Source organism: Rhinolophus hipposideros (assembly GCF_964194185.1).
Source record: "Rhinolophus hipposideros genome assembly, chromosome: 14".
Classification (NCBI taxonomy): Eukaryota; Metazoa; Chordata; class Mammalia; order Chiroptera; family Rhinolophidae; genus Rhinolophus; species Rhinolophus hipposideros.
The window spans coordinates 24,299,694-24,315,247 of NC_138060.1; the positions used below are offsets into that span (position 1 = coordinate 24,299,694).

The 15,554-nt window shown below is 43.5% G+C and overlaps 1 protein-coding gene across 16 annotated transcripts in view; it reads left to right on the plus strand.

Annotated features, from left to right (window-relative positions):
- Positions 1-14,604, plus strand: part of SETD5 (SET domain containing 5) — a 75,844-nt gene extending 61,240 nt beyond the window's left edge. For 12 of the 16 annotated variants that reach the window (XM_081072250.1, XM_081072244.1, XM_081072253.1 and 9 more), the window contains 7 exons: positions 899-1,143; positions 4,687-4,743; positions 6,945-7,415; positions 9,775-10,073; positions 10,940-11,073; positions 11,556-11,644; positions 11,973-14,604. In XM_081072250.1, coding sequence (XP_080928376.1) covers positions 899-1,143; positions 4,687-4,743; positions 6,945-7,415; positions 9,775-10,073; positions 10,940-11,073; positions 11,556-11,644; positions 11,973-12,581 — 1,904 coding nt within the window. In that variant the 3' untranslated portion in view covers positions 12,582-14,604. The remainder of the gene's footprint in view (positions 1-898; positions 1,144-4,686; positions 4,744-6,944; positions 7,416-9,774; positions 10,074-10,939; positions 11,074-11,555; positions 11,645-11,972) is intronic. The other 4 variants (XM_081072239.1, XM_081072241.1, XM_081072252.1 and 1 more) reach the window with 1 other exon arrangement.
- The last annotated feature ends 950 nt before the right edge of the window (positions 14,605-15,554 follow it).

Genomic DNA, 15,554 nt, shown 5'->3' on the forward strand with positions numbered 1-15,554 from the left:
AGCACTTAAAAGCATAATTATTTTTTACTAACACAGAGTATAGTGTGATCACCTCTGTTGAGATTCTTAAACATATTAAACATGTTTTACGTGTTTTATTTTTCTTAAAAATTTGTAAACCCCTTTAAGTAGACTATATGATGGCCATTTACCCCCACATAACCTAGTTCAGTGGTTTTCATATAATATGTATTAAGTAAATAAATGTACTTTTAAGTATTGTAAATGAATAAAAGTAGATTTTTCCTCTGAGAAAGAAGTATTTTGGCCTAAGTGGTCACTAAAATATACAGAGTAGTAACTTCCTTTTTAAGTGGACCTGGGAAATACAGAAAGTAGTGTATTCTAATGAGAAAAAGTACCAGCCTAGTTTTTGAAAATAGTTGGAAGTTTTTGTAGAAATCATTTAACACTTTGAAGCACTCTTAAAACTAGGGGCTAGATATGGATCAGGTGATCATATGTAACTCTTTCCTCCTAAAGCAGAACGTTACAGAAAGCTGCTGAAAAATGGCAAAAATAGAGAAGCTAAAAGAAGCATGTAGTTAACATCCCAGAAGCTTGAGCTGGCGAATGTCAATTAAGTAGAGGGTGATTTCAACAAAGTGACACAGATTTGGGATTTTCGGAAACTGTAAAAAAGTTAATTTATATTTCCCTCTAGAAGAGATTAATTGGGTCCAGGGATCTGTCAGAAGTGTCAGATTCATCTGGCAGTTCCACTTTGTGTGGCATTTCAAGAGTTTCTTTGGGTTTTGGTTTGACTGTGGGAGATAACAATGGGATGAGGCAAAAGAGGAGTTAAGAGCCATTATGGGGCGAGAGATTAATGGCTTAACTACAGAGCCTCCTTTTAAACTATGGTTTCAACCTCTCATCCAAGCCTTGTATTTCACAGACTTGTTGAGCCCATTAAAGAAATGGAAGTCTCGCTATCTGATGGAGCAGAATGTCACCAAGTTACTGCGGCCTCTTTCTCCAGTCACACCACCCCCTCCCAATCCAGGCTCAAAGAGCCCCCAGCTGACCACATCTGGCCCATCTCACCCAGAAGAGGAATGTCGAAATGGATACAGCCTCATGTTCTCACCAATCACGTCTCTTACTACTGCCAGTCGCTGCAGTACTCCTCTGCAGTTTGAGGTGATTTGGGTTTGGTTGTTGGGAGTGCTGAATATGAAGTCCTCGTTCGCACCTCCTCATTTCAAATACAGTGTCATTTCAAATGCTGTTTACCGTGTTCCTTGCCTGTCTCGGCAAAAGAACGGGAAACCTCAGGTTCAATGTGAACTATTACCTGGTAGCCTCTCATCTTGGCAGTCCCCATACTTCTCAAAACAGATGACATTCATTTGCCTTTTGCAGGTAGTCCATCAGTCTCTTTAACTTTAGGTAGTAAACATACTACACCTCCATGTTTACCTTTACTCTGTACTTTGATTAAAATAGGCCTCTAGCTGCCTAGTAATTATTGATCACACCAGCTTGAAAGCTCAGATTATACTGATGTGATAGACCTTTAAATCAGTGAAGTGTCTTTCCCTGTTGTTTGTGTTCTCGTCTTGACCTCGGTGAACAGAGATTTGAAAGCGCTGGAATATAGTTAATAACTGGACTAGGTTTTTTTCCTAGTCCAAGTTACTTTCCCTGTTTTTATAATGTGTTAGGAATGAGACCTAGAAAAAGGCTAGCAGTATGCATTTATAAAGATAAATTGATTATATTCACTCTTTGGATTAATGTATGTCTCACCTATTTCAGAAAGTTAACTCTGAATCACTTTAGTATTCAAGTTTGGGTGACAGCAGGTTTGCTGAGTAGATTCCATGTGTATACAAACACATTTATTGCATGTTGCTTTGATTTATCATTAAACAGACACTCTCTTTTTCTTCTCAGAAAAAACTGTTCAGATCACTAAACACTCATCTCTGCCCCTAGCTTGCAGTTCTCCAGATGTGTTTTTTCATAAAGGAGAATGTTCTAACCCATACCATCCTCCCTGTTCAGCTTTTATAAGAGCATGGGGATTGAAAATACCTGGACTTTGGATGGCTAACTCAGAAGGAGGCAGCTAGCAACCTTGAAAGCAAGGGGAAGCTATGTTCTGTACCTAAACTAGACCTTTTGGAGTAAACCACCTCTAGAGGGTAAAATAATTTCCTAGTGACATTTGATTCCTAGCGAATTTACTCTTGACCAAATTCCCTGTGGTGTTCTTTCTTAGCCAGATAGTAAAGCAGCTGATTCAGGCCTTAACTAAGTTTACCTGTCTGGTTTGGTTGTTGAGAGTGCTGTTGACTTTTCAGTTAGGATTTGGTAAGTAAAGTTTCATGAGAGGGCATTCTCCCCCGTGGGCAGTATATTATAGGAATAGGGTTTCATACTTTGTTATTGCAGGTTTTACTAAATGTGAAATTATGGAAATTAGAAGGTAAGTTGCCTTCCCAATCAAATTTAGCGTTTTCTGCATTTCTTTTCCATTGTAGCACTTTGGATAACTGGGAAATACCGGGAAAATGTAAGGGGTTTGGTCGGGGGGGAGGTTGGTTGGGTTTTTTGTTGTTGTTTTTAATTAAAGGTCCTTTTAGTGATGCAGTCTAAACATAATGTTAGAATACCAGAATACAATAAATAGCCCATCTCTTTGAAAAGTTTAATGCATGTTTATACTATTTTAATCTCATGGTTTAACTGAGGCAATTGAGCCTTCCTAATCAATAAAAAAACAAACCTCACCATCTTGACCATCCTTACCACCATGTTAATTGCCATGCTCTTTCCTATTTTCTATTATAATATAGGAAGGTATGGAGCCTTGTATCCATCCAAGACTATGTGACACAGATAAATAATCCAAAAGGTGTCCCAAGTAAAGATCAGGTTGGTTGGGGGAAGAATATTTTTGAAAGGAAAAATAAAAAACATTCCAGGAGAAAAGTGAGAAATATCTCCAATGCTAAGGGAAGGAGTTGAGGCGACATGTAGTGGAAGAGAACAAGATCATAGGGGGAACCATCAAGAAAAAGGAAAGCAACAACATTGGGAAGCCAGACTTAATTAGTCCCTCCTTTCCACCAGAATGACCCTTTTCTTCTTTCCCTGCCTTGAGATCCAAACCCCACTATCCATCTCACACACACTACCCATCCCACTAAATAAAATGAACAGCCAATACCTGGCTCTGCTGAACAGCCTCATTTCCCCCACCACAGATACAGTCCATAGTCAACAACATTAGGAAACACACACACACACTGGTACCCTGAATCTTTGTCACAATAACCACCATCATTCTGTACACATTTACCATTCAGATCTTCCCATTAGAGTTCATTGCCCAGTTTCTGTTTCGTAGAAGGGTGCTTCAGGTGAAAGCTCTGATAAGAATAAACATGTCTAGGACACAGAGACTCAAAGTGTATACATCTGCTTTTCTTGTTTTCCTCTGTTCCCCGAAGTACAATGGATTTTAACGTAGAGAATGTTTGTAGGGGTGCTCAGATCCAATTAGATTATGCCAATAACCATCTAGTCTATAAGCCAAAGAGTCCATCAATCATATCTTCTGTAATTGTCATTTAAGGGGAACTGGCCATGTCCCTAGCCCTGTCAGCGCCAGCACGCTAATCCGTTTCCCTGGATAACAGTGGCAGGCCTAAAGTCTCAGAATAAGGAAATGTGGGGTGAAGGAAAAAGATTCCCCTTAGGAGGAATAAGTGGTAGGGTGCCTGGCAATAACAAATAGTATAGGTTGCTAAATTCTCATCTAACCTAGAAAGAAACATACAGTTGACCCTTGAACAATGCAGGAGTTAGGGGTGCTGACCCCCACTCAAAAATCCTTATATAACTTTTTGACTCTCTAAAAACTTAAATTCTAATGGCCTGCTGGACCAGAAGTCTTACCAAATAACATAGTTGATTAATAAATATTTTGTAAGTTATATGTATTACATACTGTATTCTTATAATAATCTAGAGAAAAGAAAATGTTAAGAAAATAATAAGGAAGAGAAAATACGTTTACAGTACTGTATGTATTTATTGAAAAAAATTCACATATACAGTGGTACCTTGGTTTTCGAACATAATCCATTCCAGAAGACACTCAAGTTCTGGACCGTTCGAGTTCTGAAACGTTTGAAATTCGAGGTGCAGTTTTCCCATAGAAAGTAATGCAAAAATGGATTAATCTGTTCCATACCTTTAAAATCAACCCCTAAAAACTGCAAATTTAGCATGAATTTTACTATCTAATGATACCATAGATCCATACAATTTACAGTGTTCGTAAACCACAATGTTCGTCAACGGAGACATTTGAAAACCAAGGTACTACTATAAGTGAACCCTTACAGTTCAAACCAGTGTTCAAGTGTTAGCTATAATATTGTAAAATTTTACTGCTCTCTTTCCTGATAGTTGCTTGACATGTTTACTTATAGCATGAAACATAACTATTCTTAAATGCTTTCAAAGGCGCCAGGAAGCATTTAAACAAGTCATTTTGTCCATTGAAATGAGTTCTGCAATTTAACATTTCCCCTTTGCATTCTTATCCCTCCCTCTGCCCCCCAAAAAAGTTGTAACTAACCATCTGTGCTTGCTTTTACTTTATTTTTTGTTTTGGTTTGCTTCTTGACTTCAAGTAGATGAATAACAAGATGCTTTTCCCTCCTCTAGAACATATCCTCCCCTGAGAGTTACCCTGCGACTAGGCCCGAGCCCCTGTCACCTGAGGTAGTTATCACACCGTCTCAATCACACGTGGGGGCGCTGAGTGAGTGTGCGTGAGTGTGTGGGAAGGGCTGGGGTATCCCGCTGAGTGGGGTGATGGGCTGCAGGGTGGCCAGTTGGTCACTATGAGTTGAATTAATCTTCCCGTGTGTGACTGATTACTCAGAACGCTCAGTATAGGTGGGGGAAAATGAAGTAGCTGTGTGTGTGTGTGGTGGGGTTTTTGTTGTTGTCTGGAGGAAGGAATGGCTAGAGAGTTGTTTTAAAAGATAAAGGAGGCTGAAGATGTGGTAAGAGCCTTGTTAAAGAAAGTCTAACAAATAATGTGTGTTTGTTAATTAAGAAATGTTGAATCAAAAGTTGGTAGGAGGGCTGGTCTGGTGGCTCAGGTGGTTGGAGTGCCATGCTCCTAATGCCGAGATCACCGGTTCGATTCCCACATGGGCCAGTGAGCTGCGCCCTCTACAGCTAAGATTGTGAACAACGGCTCTCCCTGGAGCTGGGCTGCCATGAGCAGCCACAGGCTGCCGTAGGCTACCGTGAGCTGCCATGAGCGGCCGGTGGCCAGTGTGAGTGGCCGACAGCCGGCAAGAGCTGCAGTGAACTGCTGTGAGCGACCAACCAACTACTGGCGACCGACTGCCTCAGCCGGGTGGGAGCACAAGTCTCCTAACACCAGCATGGGCCAGGGAGCTGTGTCCTACACAACTAGACTGAGAAACAGCGGCTGGAACGGAGTGGAAGGGGGTGGGGAAGCAGAAGAAGGGGAGGAGAAAAAAAATTGGTAGGAGCTGTCTTTTGATATTTATTATCTTGGGCTGGTAAAGGAGCAACTTATGTTGGAAAAGTTAGGCAGTGATTTTTGCCTTGTTCCCAGGTTAACCTGAGAGCTCTGTTTAACTAGATGTTTTGAGCTTTGGTTGACAGATTGAGCTTCTTTAGGACGGGAGAGGCATACCTCTCAGCTTTCTACATTTTGTTTATAGCTCCTTACTGGGTTCACAAACTGTCAGCCTGTGGTTTCTGTGACACAGGCCTCCATTCTGCAGTGGTTGGGATATGGTTGCCGCACAAGTAGTATCTCCTAGGATATCAATCTAGTGCTTTGCTTAGAAATCCTGCTGCTCTGATGTTAAAATCAGACTTTAGTGCTAGCATTTCTTAACTATTAGAAGATTTGGACAAATGTAGTAATGATTAATCCATGTGGAACGTTTTTCCTCTTAAAGAGAAAGTTATAGTCTCTGATAACCTTTTAGAAATTCACTGTGAACTGTTAACCCCACCTCCTTCTAATAAAAAATTAGTATTAAACTCAGTGACAATTGACCAAATTCTGAATCAGTAGGATTTTATAGATCAGTATCAAACTAAGGAAGGTTGTATTCTAGTGTCTAGAGGTCTTCTGGGTGCTTTTTGTGGTATCTTGAAAGGAAAGAGCTTTCTCCTCAGCTGCCTAAGATTCGAAGGCAACATAATTTGTAGGCTGACGGTGTGATAGCTGGGTTTCTGGAACCATTCTTTCTAGAGAGTTAGTTGACCTAGCGGTGGAAAATCTCGGTGTTAGGAGGTCATGATAACAAGTTAGTAGATGGGGTTTGTTTGGGGTACATTTAATAGTGGAAGTGAGTGAAAAACTGGTTGGTTGATGTCTTTAATACCATTCTACATTACTGAATCCAGTACATTAAATACTTGACTTTTCCATTTACTTTCTTTCACCTTTTCCCCTCTTTCCACCTTCCATCATTATTGATTTAGAAATGAATAGCACCAGAAGCCGGTGGGTTATCTTAAGACCAGTCTCAGATCTGTAGCATACATACATAGGGCTCAAGCATATCGCCAGTTGTACTGCCAGTCCCTTAATGTAGTGCAAGGTGACTCAGCAAACCTGATGAAAGGCTACGCAGGCAAAGTCGTCACATTTGACCAATTATTGAATCCTGGTTGTCCCAGTATCCTCCAGTAAGACTTGAAAGCAATTTGGGAAAGGTGAGGAGGATTCTTTAGTGATCTGGCCTTTCTGCACTGTCGCTCCACGGGACTGTTACCAATGTGAATGGCTTTCTCTCTTCTGCTTCCATTGCTCTTTCCTGTTCACCTGTGCCCCTCTTGCCTTCCTTTTCTGCCCTTTGACTTTTTCCCTTTTCCTCTCTACTCCATGTCTCATTGATTTTTCTTTCTTTTTTTGTTCCTTTCAGCTTTGTCACCGAAAAGACTTGGACTTGACAAAAGTAGGCTACCTTGACTCCAACACTAACAGCTGTGCTGACAGACCTTCCCTGATCAACTCAGGTCATTCTGACCTGGCTCCTCATCCCTCCCTCGGGCCCACCTCTGAGACTGGCTTTCCAAGCAGGAGTGGGGACGGACATCAGACCCTTGTGAGAAACTCGGACCAGGCATTTCGGACAGAGTTTAACTTAATGTATGCCTATTCCCCATTGAACGCTATGCCTCGAGCAGATGGATTGTATCGAGGGTCCCCCCTAGTAGGGGATAGGAAGCCTTTACATTTGGATGGGGGATATTGTTCCCCGGCAGAAGGGTTTCCCAGCAGATACGAACATGGTTTTATGAAAGACCTCTCTCGTGGATCCATGTCACCTGGTGGTGACAGGGCTTGTGAAGGAGTCCCCTCTGCCCCCCAGAACCCACCACAGAGGAAAAAGGTACGTGTTTCACTTTATAGAGACAGTTTTGAAGAGTATTAACACTCAGTAGGTACTTACTAAGTTACCACTATGTGTTCAGCACTGTTCTCAGTGTGGGGAAAACAGTGATAAATAAGATACAGTCTCTGCCGTATCCGGTGAAACACAGGCTGTTTCAATACAACTTGATGAGTGTTGTAAGTAATTGGCAAATGAAACGCCTGCTGTGACTGTGCTGTCCACTTGCTAGGCAGTTCAAAGGGCAATGGAAAAGAATAATGTTAATTATTTGTAATATGTAACAGTTCCCGTGTTCTAGACACTGTTAAGCTCTTCTTATGCATTTAATCCTCACAATAATCCTGTAAGATAGGTAATTTCCCATTTTGCAGATGAGGAAACTAAGGCAAATTGAGTCACTTGCCCAGTGTCACACAACTAGTAAATGGAAGAGCCAGGATACCCCCCAAGTCTGTCTGATTCCAGATTGCATGCTCTTTTTGCCACTGTGCTATATTGCCTCCTAGGTTCTGCCCTAATGGAGTTTATAACAAATGAGACTGAGCTTAGCAGGTAATTGTATTCATAAGTAATTAGTTACAATCGTGACGGATGCTCCAAAGGAGTTGTTCAGATCTTAACAGGGAAACCTGGCCGCGTCAGATATGTGCGGGTACTTAAGAACAAACAAGAGGCTCTTGGCCAGTTTGAGAGGTGGTGGAGTGAGACGTGACAGGTCACCTGATCTCAAAAAGTAGGAATCAGTCAGCCGACAAGGGTGAAGATGATGCAGCAAATGGAACAGAACATGACTAAGTGACACACCATTGGGTGAACAGCAGGGATGCAATGTAATTGTAAACAGTTGAATGTTGCTTTGGTATCGGGAAAGGTGGGGAGAGTCAGGAGCATACAGAGAAATGTGCAGGGCCAGGCCATCGAGAATTGTGACTTGACTTGTAAGCAATGCTTGTTCTAGAAATTACAAATCCCAAAAATCTGCTTTTTCTGTTGGTGGTTTTCAACTAGGTGCATTTGGAAATGCATGGGAGTATTATGGGTTGGCGCAGCAACTTTTATTTATTGGGCGGGACTAGAGATGCTAAATGTTCTCTGGCAATCTCACACAATTGCAAAATACCTGTAGTGCTCTTGGTGAAATAGAGCCTAGTGGCTTTTTATATTTGCATTACAATAAAATGCATTACCAGAGTTTATTATTTTTAAGTCCTTCCAAGATTGTGTATAACCAGTGCATGTACAAAATTGTCTTACTGTTATATTTTACATTTAGAATAAAATGACAGCCCTAAGGGGATAGAAGAAGGGAGAGACACTGGCATATAATTTGGAATATGATAGCAATGGGTTTAGAACACTTGCCTGAACAGCATTGACTATCAGAAACAAAAATGAAAACAGTCTTTGGATTTTGGTTTCATTTATTATGTGCAAAAGTAATTGAAATCATGATTGATTTCAGAAATATTGTTGAGTGCCTACAATAGGCCAAGTTCTGTGCTGGATGTTAAAGATAAAAAGCTAAATAGACTTTGTCTTTGACCTCATAAAACATACAGTTTAGTGCGGGAAACTAACAGGTTAACAGCCATTGTAAGCCCAATGCAAGCACAGTGTACTGTAGCAGCACCTGTAGAGGAGGTGTGCCCAGCAGGGCAGGGAGAGGATTCTGTGGCGGTCAGGAAAGAACCAGGTGGGTAATCAGCGAGTTGGGAAGCAGCTTCCAAGCATGTGTAGGTTTAGTAGAGCTGACTTGCTTAAATAGAAACCAGAAATGTTTTCCTTTCTCCTTTTATAATAGTTTCCCTATGTGTAAGACGGAATCAGTAATAAATCCTGGGGTGTACCTTGGGAAATTGAGCACCTTGGAAAGCCTTGAAGCATTGGCTTCTTTTTTTTTTTTTAATAATAACTGCTAACTTTAGGGATTCCTGGGGAGTAAGGAAAAGCTATCAGAATCACCTAGGAGGCTTTTTCAAACTACAGGAGCTCCCAAATCTCCATCCACCATCCCTTTTCTGGGTTCTCCCATTGTTGCAGATAACATGATAGCACACTTCTGTTACTCAGTGACTAATCTCACAGGGTTTTCTGAAGGCAGAAAAAGGTTGAGTTCTACTGGTAAACACCATTCTTCCAAAATGTCATCTCTTAGTGTCTTCTTACCAACTCCTGATTGATTTAAATATGTAGCTGTGCTCAGATCTCTCTCATGCCTGAAAAAAGTTGCCAGTGTTGATGCCTGCTTTGTTTGCATGACTTGCTAGTGGTTTCATAGGGTCCCATCTTCTTTCCTCACTGCTGCTGATCCACTAACAACGTCTAGCTGGAGTCCTGTTTCTTGTTTGCTTCCTAGGTATCCCTGCTGGAGTACCGCAAACGGAAACAAGAAGCCAAGGAGAATTCTGCCGGTGGGGGAGGTGACTCTGCACAGAGTAAAAGCAAGTCTGCAGGAGATGGGCAGGGCAGCAGTAACTCCCTCTCTGAGCCTGGTGCCCATGGTGTGCAGGGATCCTCAACCCGAACCCCATCTTCCCCTCACAAAAAGTTCTCCCCATCTCATTCCTCTCTGTCCCATCTGGAAGCGGTAAGCCCATCTGATTCCAGAGGCACTTCATCTCACTGCAGACCTCAAGAGAACATCAGCAGTAGGTGGTAAGTTGATGTTTGATGCTTCAATAATTAAGTGTATCATTCCAGTTTTACCTCAAATGTATGGGAACACTTACCTGGGAAAGCCAGGCAACAGTGCCCATCTATTGTGTTCAGCTGAGTTAATAGTTTATCAGCCATAACCCCCTAGCCTTACAGAGAGAAAGAATTGCCGCCAAGCCTGTAGAACACCACTTTGGACTGCATATAGTGTGGACACAGATGAGCTATAGTATTTACTGGGCACTAACACTGCATCTTCTGTTTTCTCATTTCATGTGAAAGGTAAGTCAGGAGTTCAGCTCAGTTCCACTTAAATTAACAACAGAAGTCTATTCCACACAGCCGGCCCATACAGAGAGATACGACAGTCTGAAAGGACTTGTCTGGTTTAGGGGAGACCACAAATAAACAAGACTGGTGGCAAGTACTGAGTATCAGATGAGTGAAGTAAAGAGTGAGGGAGGTCAGGGATCTTGAGCTGAAGAAGTAAAGTCTGCAAAAGAAGAAACAGCCAAATGAATAATTTTTATTAATCTATGAAACATCAGTTGAACTGCTACTGTGTGCCAGGCACATGACTTCACAGAAGACAGAATTTAGCATTTCTAAATGGGGATTAAAAGAAGTAGGCATCTTTAAATTTACTTTCTCTTTGATTGCTTTTTCTTTAAAAGTGTTTTTTCTTCTGTGCCTGACATAATTTGAAGCAGAGAAAAGTACCTTATTGTAAATTGGTCCTGAAACGAATGATGTTTGAGAGGATGTTTTTTAGAGAATGTGTTGTACAACCATTGTCAGCGCTTCAGTTGTTCAGGCTCTTGACTCTAAAGCCTGTGGCATAAACGTGCACCCTTTTGCTTTCGCAGGATGGTTCCCACATCAGTAGAACGACTGCGAGAAGGAGGGAGCATCCCCAAAGTCCTCCGAAGCAGTGTGAGGGTGGCCCCGAAAGGAGAGCCTTCTCCCACGTGGGAAAGTAACATCACAGAGAAAGACTCAGGTGAGCTTACGGCCTGCTGCCGCCACCCAGGTTCAGGGACACGTGAGCCAGGCTCCACACAGGTTATACCACATGCAGGCGGAGGTGAGTCGGCTTCTTATGTAGTTGGGCTCCACTGTATTCGAGGTTCAGCTCAGCCTCGCTTCCAGTCTTTTGGGCTTCAGCATTCTTAAGATCTAGGATTGCTTGTTCTCTGTCTGCTCTTCTTTCCCAAGGGATACCTTTTTGTAACTCATCTCCCCAAAGGCCTGGAAATCCACCTCAATGAAGGATGAAGAGAAAGGAGGAGACAGGAAATCAGATGAGGCATTTAAGACATAGCCTATAGTTGACCACTCCTCTTGCCCTTCTGGCATGCTGCGCTCCCCTGATTTGTCAGACAGAGAGCAGCATGGGTTAGTGATGGCATTGGTGATTTCAATGAACAAGGGTGATTTCTCACTTATTCTAAGAAGTCAGGTTCATTTTGTATTACCTTCCAGACCCTGCAGATGGAGAAGGCCCAGAGACACTGAGCTCAGCACTCTCTAAAGGAGCAGCCGTTTACAGCCCTTCCAGATACAGCTACCAGGTGAGACGAGAAACTGCTCATCTCTGTGCATAGGCTGCTCCAGATTCCAAATGTCTTGTGATGTTGGCCGTTCTTGCAGTTGAGGTGCTGTCTTTGCATATAGTTTCAGAAGCCTTGGAAATGTCATCATCTACTCACCTTCGGGTAATAAATCATGCCAGAAAAATAAAGTGACCAGAGACAGCCATTTTACTGTTTTTGGTATCCTATAAAGAACAGATGGTTAAGAAGGTAAAGAGGAAGAAAAAGTAGGGTATTTTAAATATTCACAAACAGCTTAAATAGGGACTTTTTCACTTCTTTATGCTTTTCTCCCAACTCTTTCCAGCTTCTGCAGTGTGATAGTCCACGGACAGAATCACAAAGCCTCCTTCAGCAAAGTTCCTCCCCCTTCCGAGGACATCCCACCCAATCTCCAGGATACAGTTACCGAACTACTGCACTGAGACCTGGAAACCCCCCCTCTCACGCTTCTTCAGAATCCTCTCTCTCCTCTGCATCCTATTCCAGCCCCGCCCACCCTGTGTCCACAGACTCGTTGGCCCCATTTACGGGGACACCAGGGTATTACAGCAGCCAGCCACATTCTGGAAACAGCACGGGCAGCGGTCTTCCAAGGAGGAGCTGCCCTTCTAGTGCTGCTAGCCCTACCCCGCAGGGCCCCTCAGACTCACCGACCTCAGACTCGGTTTCCCAGTCCAGCACAGGAACTCTGAGTTCCACCTCCTTTCCTCAGAACTCTAGGTCGTCATTGCCATCAGACTTACGGACTATCAGTCTGCCCAGTGCCGGGCAGTCAGCTGCCTACCAGGCTTCCAGGGTGTCTGCGGTCTCCAGCTCACAGCACTACCCGCACCGCGGGGCCGGGGGTGTGCACCAGTACCGGCTCCAGCCGCTGCAAGGGTCGGGAGTCAAGACTCAGACGGGACTTTCCTAGGGCTTCTGGATTTGGGCAAACAGAACTGATTGAGCCCATAGCTGCTTCCTTCCAGCTGCCTCTGGAACCTAGGCCAAGCAGATTGCTGGGGAAGGGGGTACAAGGTGCCAGAGGATTGGGTCTGGTCGACAAGAAACAAGACTTGTGGTCGCGACTGGCTCTGGCCTTGGAGAAAGATGTAAATCTTGTCTGAAGCAGAGACTATAAAGAAGTTTCTCCCTGCTGTTAAGGGTACATTGTTGACAAGCAAACGGTGTTTCGGTTAGTAGCGGTTCTAAGTGCAATGAGTTGTGTTGAAGCCTCGGTCTCCCATCCTTGCCTGTAGCCTGTAGTCACGTGTGCAGCGAGGACATCTTTTTAAATCCAAAACAAAGTTTTCTTTCAAAGGAAAAAAAAATGAAAAGAGCCAATCTCAAAGCCCCAAGCCATCTGAGTAGTACTAGGGTTTTATGCACTTGAGAAAAAAGGTAGGTATGTAAATGTTCACCTGAGACAACCATTCCAAAAGCAGATATCCAGCCAAGGTGTGTCCACCAAGAAGGCTCCTCCTACCTTTGTCTTAAAATCACCAAGAAATAGGCAGGGATAGTGAAGCTTGGAATGTGCTCTGAGAGAGGGGTGCCTGGCTCTCTGAAGAAGAGTTTGTGGTCAACTCTTGATTATTCAGGAGCAGATTATCCTAGTAGATTGTCTGAGCCCCCCGCTGTTACCATCCCGCTCCCCCGCCCCAAGCTATTTCACAGCTCAGTAACCCATGAAGTAAGTAGGCAAAGAAAAGAGAAGTGATAAGTGAGATGGGCCAATTTTGCATTGCTGCTTATCAGCTGTTGGCAATAAATTTGATTAGGAAGGATCCCAAGTGGTTTGGGAATTCTTTGAATTTTATTTTTCTCTACTCCCAATTAATCAGGAGTTGACGATCCCACGAGCAGGACCGCCTCCATGATTGGGGAGCATGCACTCGTGACTGCAGGGTAAGAGTGGAGAGATGTGTGTGGAGTGGCACCGACAGGACTGTGATTGTGTGTGGGTGTGCCCCACATTTCTTTGGGGGATGCTTCTTTGAGAGTGGCACAGGTGAGAGTTACGGAGCCACCCACACACCTTCCACTGTTCTGGATGAGAGACAAGAGCAGCCGGGCTTCTCCCCATCAGTGCATTGTGCCTGTTGTACGCCCCTGGAGGAGCTCTGGATCCAGCCAGGTGGGGTACACGATCTTTTTAAATTCCATACGGTTGCCAGCTTATTTCTTTCACTTGTTTACTGTAATATCCGGTGTGTTTTTATTTATCTAATTTTGTATTCAGTTATAACCATGGTAGGGGTAGCAGATCTGTGACAGGTGTAATCCCTGGTGCTGCAGTGGACCTTACTTCTTTTCTTTTGGACAAGATAATACTGTGAGTCTCCCTCCTCCTTTCCCTTCAGTTTGTTTGCTCCTTTTCTTCCCCGGCCTCGTGCATCCCCTCCCTTCTACCCTCCTACAACTATCATATGCACAGTCTTCTCTCTCTGTGTGTGACTGTTACAAAATTTCACTTTTTCAAAATTGAAATCAGGTGTTTGCTCAAATGAGGGGAGATTTTTTTTTTTTTTTTTTCTTAATGCTGAGACCTCAGCAGAATACTTTTCTTTTTGTTTCCCCACAAACCCATCAGTCTGGGAGAGCGTTGGGAGTAGAAATCATGTTGCCTGGGATGCTGGTTTCTTTGTATATTATATAAAACGTATGTAAATGTCTCTCCATTTGGGCTGGGGTTTGCATTCTCTCCTTGGCTGTTAACCAAGGGGAGAGGCCAGCGGGCAGGCGGCCCTCACCCTGCCTGGCACGTGCAGAGACCCCAGCTACTCTGTGTGGGCAGGGTGCTGTCAAGACCAGACCTCTGGGGGGGATGGGGGTGGGGGTGGGGGGAACTCTTGGAAGGGAAGAAGTATCACTTCTTTCTCAAGTGGAGTGTTTACACCTTGCTGTAACATTTGAACTTTCACAAGAGATGTAATAATTTTGATAATAAAATTCTTAACCATAATAATCATAAAGTTGAGAACTTTTTTCTTTTAACTTTTATTTATTTAAGTGTGTTTTTCCAGGATCCATCAGCTCCGAGTCAAGTAGTTGTTTCAATCTAGTTGAGGGCGCAGCTCACAGTGGCCCATGTGGGGATGGAACAGGCAACCTTGTTGCCAAGAGCACCTACACTCTAACCACAACCGGCCATCCCCGAGAACAACTTTATCCAGTCCTGTGACCTTTGCCTTGTTTCCTTACCTGAAGAGAGCAAGGTGGAACCACGTTCAGGACAATGTACTCTTGGTGGAGTTGTGTTGCCCATAATGGGGTGACGAATATGGACTGATCTTCCTTCAGCCTTTTGTGATTAAGGGCGGGCCAGTGATAAGGCCCGCCTGCAACAGGAAAAGCAAACATTGCAAACTTAAGAATCAGACGAGTTCCTGACCTTGGCCTCATTCATTCAGCAACTATTTATTGATCTTTTTCTTTTCCATTCAAAAACAATTCTAGGTATCGGTTTTGGTGGTGGGTTTATGCTGATGAAAATGGGGCATGGGGGTAGTAGGCAAGGTCTCTGCTCTTGTGGAGCTTACAGTGTAGCACAGGGTGAGAACTAGACGAGTCCATAGTTTCAAATTGTCATGTTTTTGTTTCATAGCGGATGAACTAGGGAGGTTGAAGGGGCTGCTCTATTTTTGTTGATCAGGGAAGGTCTCTGAGGAGTTGACATTTAAGTTGAGACCTCATTGATAGGGAGGCAGTCATGGGACCGTGTGAATAAAGATCATTGCTGGAGAGTTAGAGCAGCAGGTGCAAAGCCTCTGAGGAAGAAAGGGCCTGGTTGGGATATAGTGAATGAGGAGGGTGGGGAAGGGCGGCGGCAGATGTCCACTAAAGCAGGAAGACCGGTCGGACATACAGAGCAGGGGTCAGCAAGCTTTTTGTGAAGGGCCAGGTA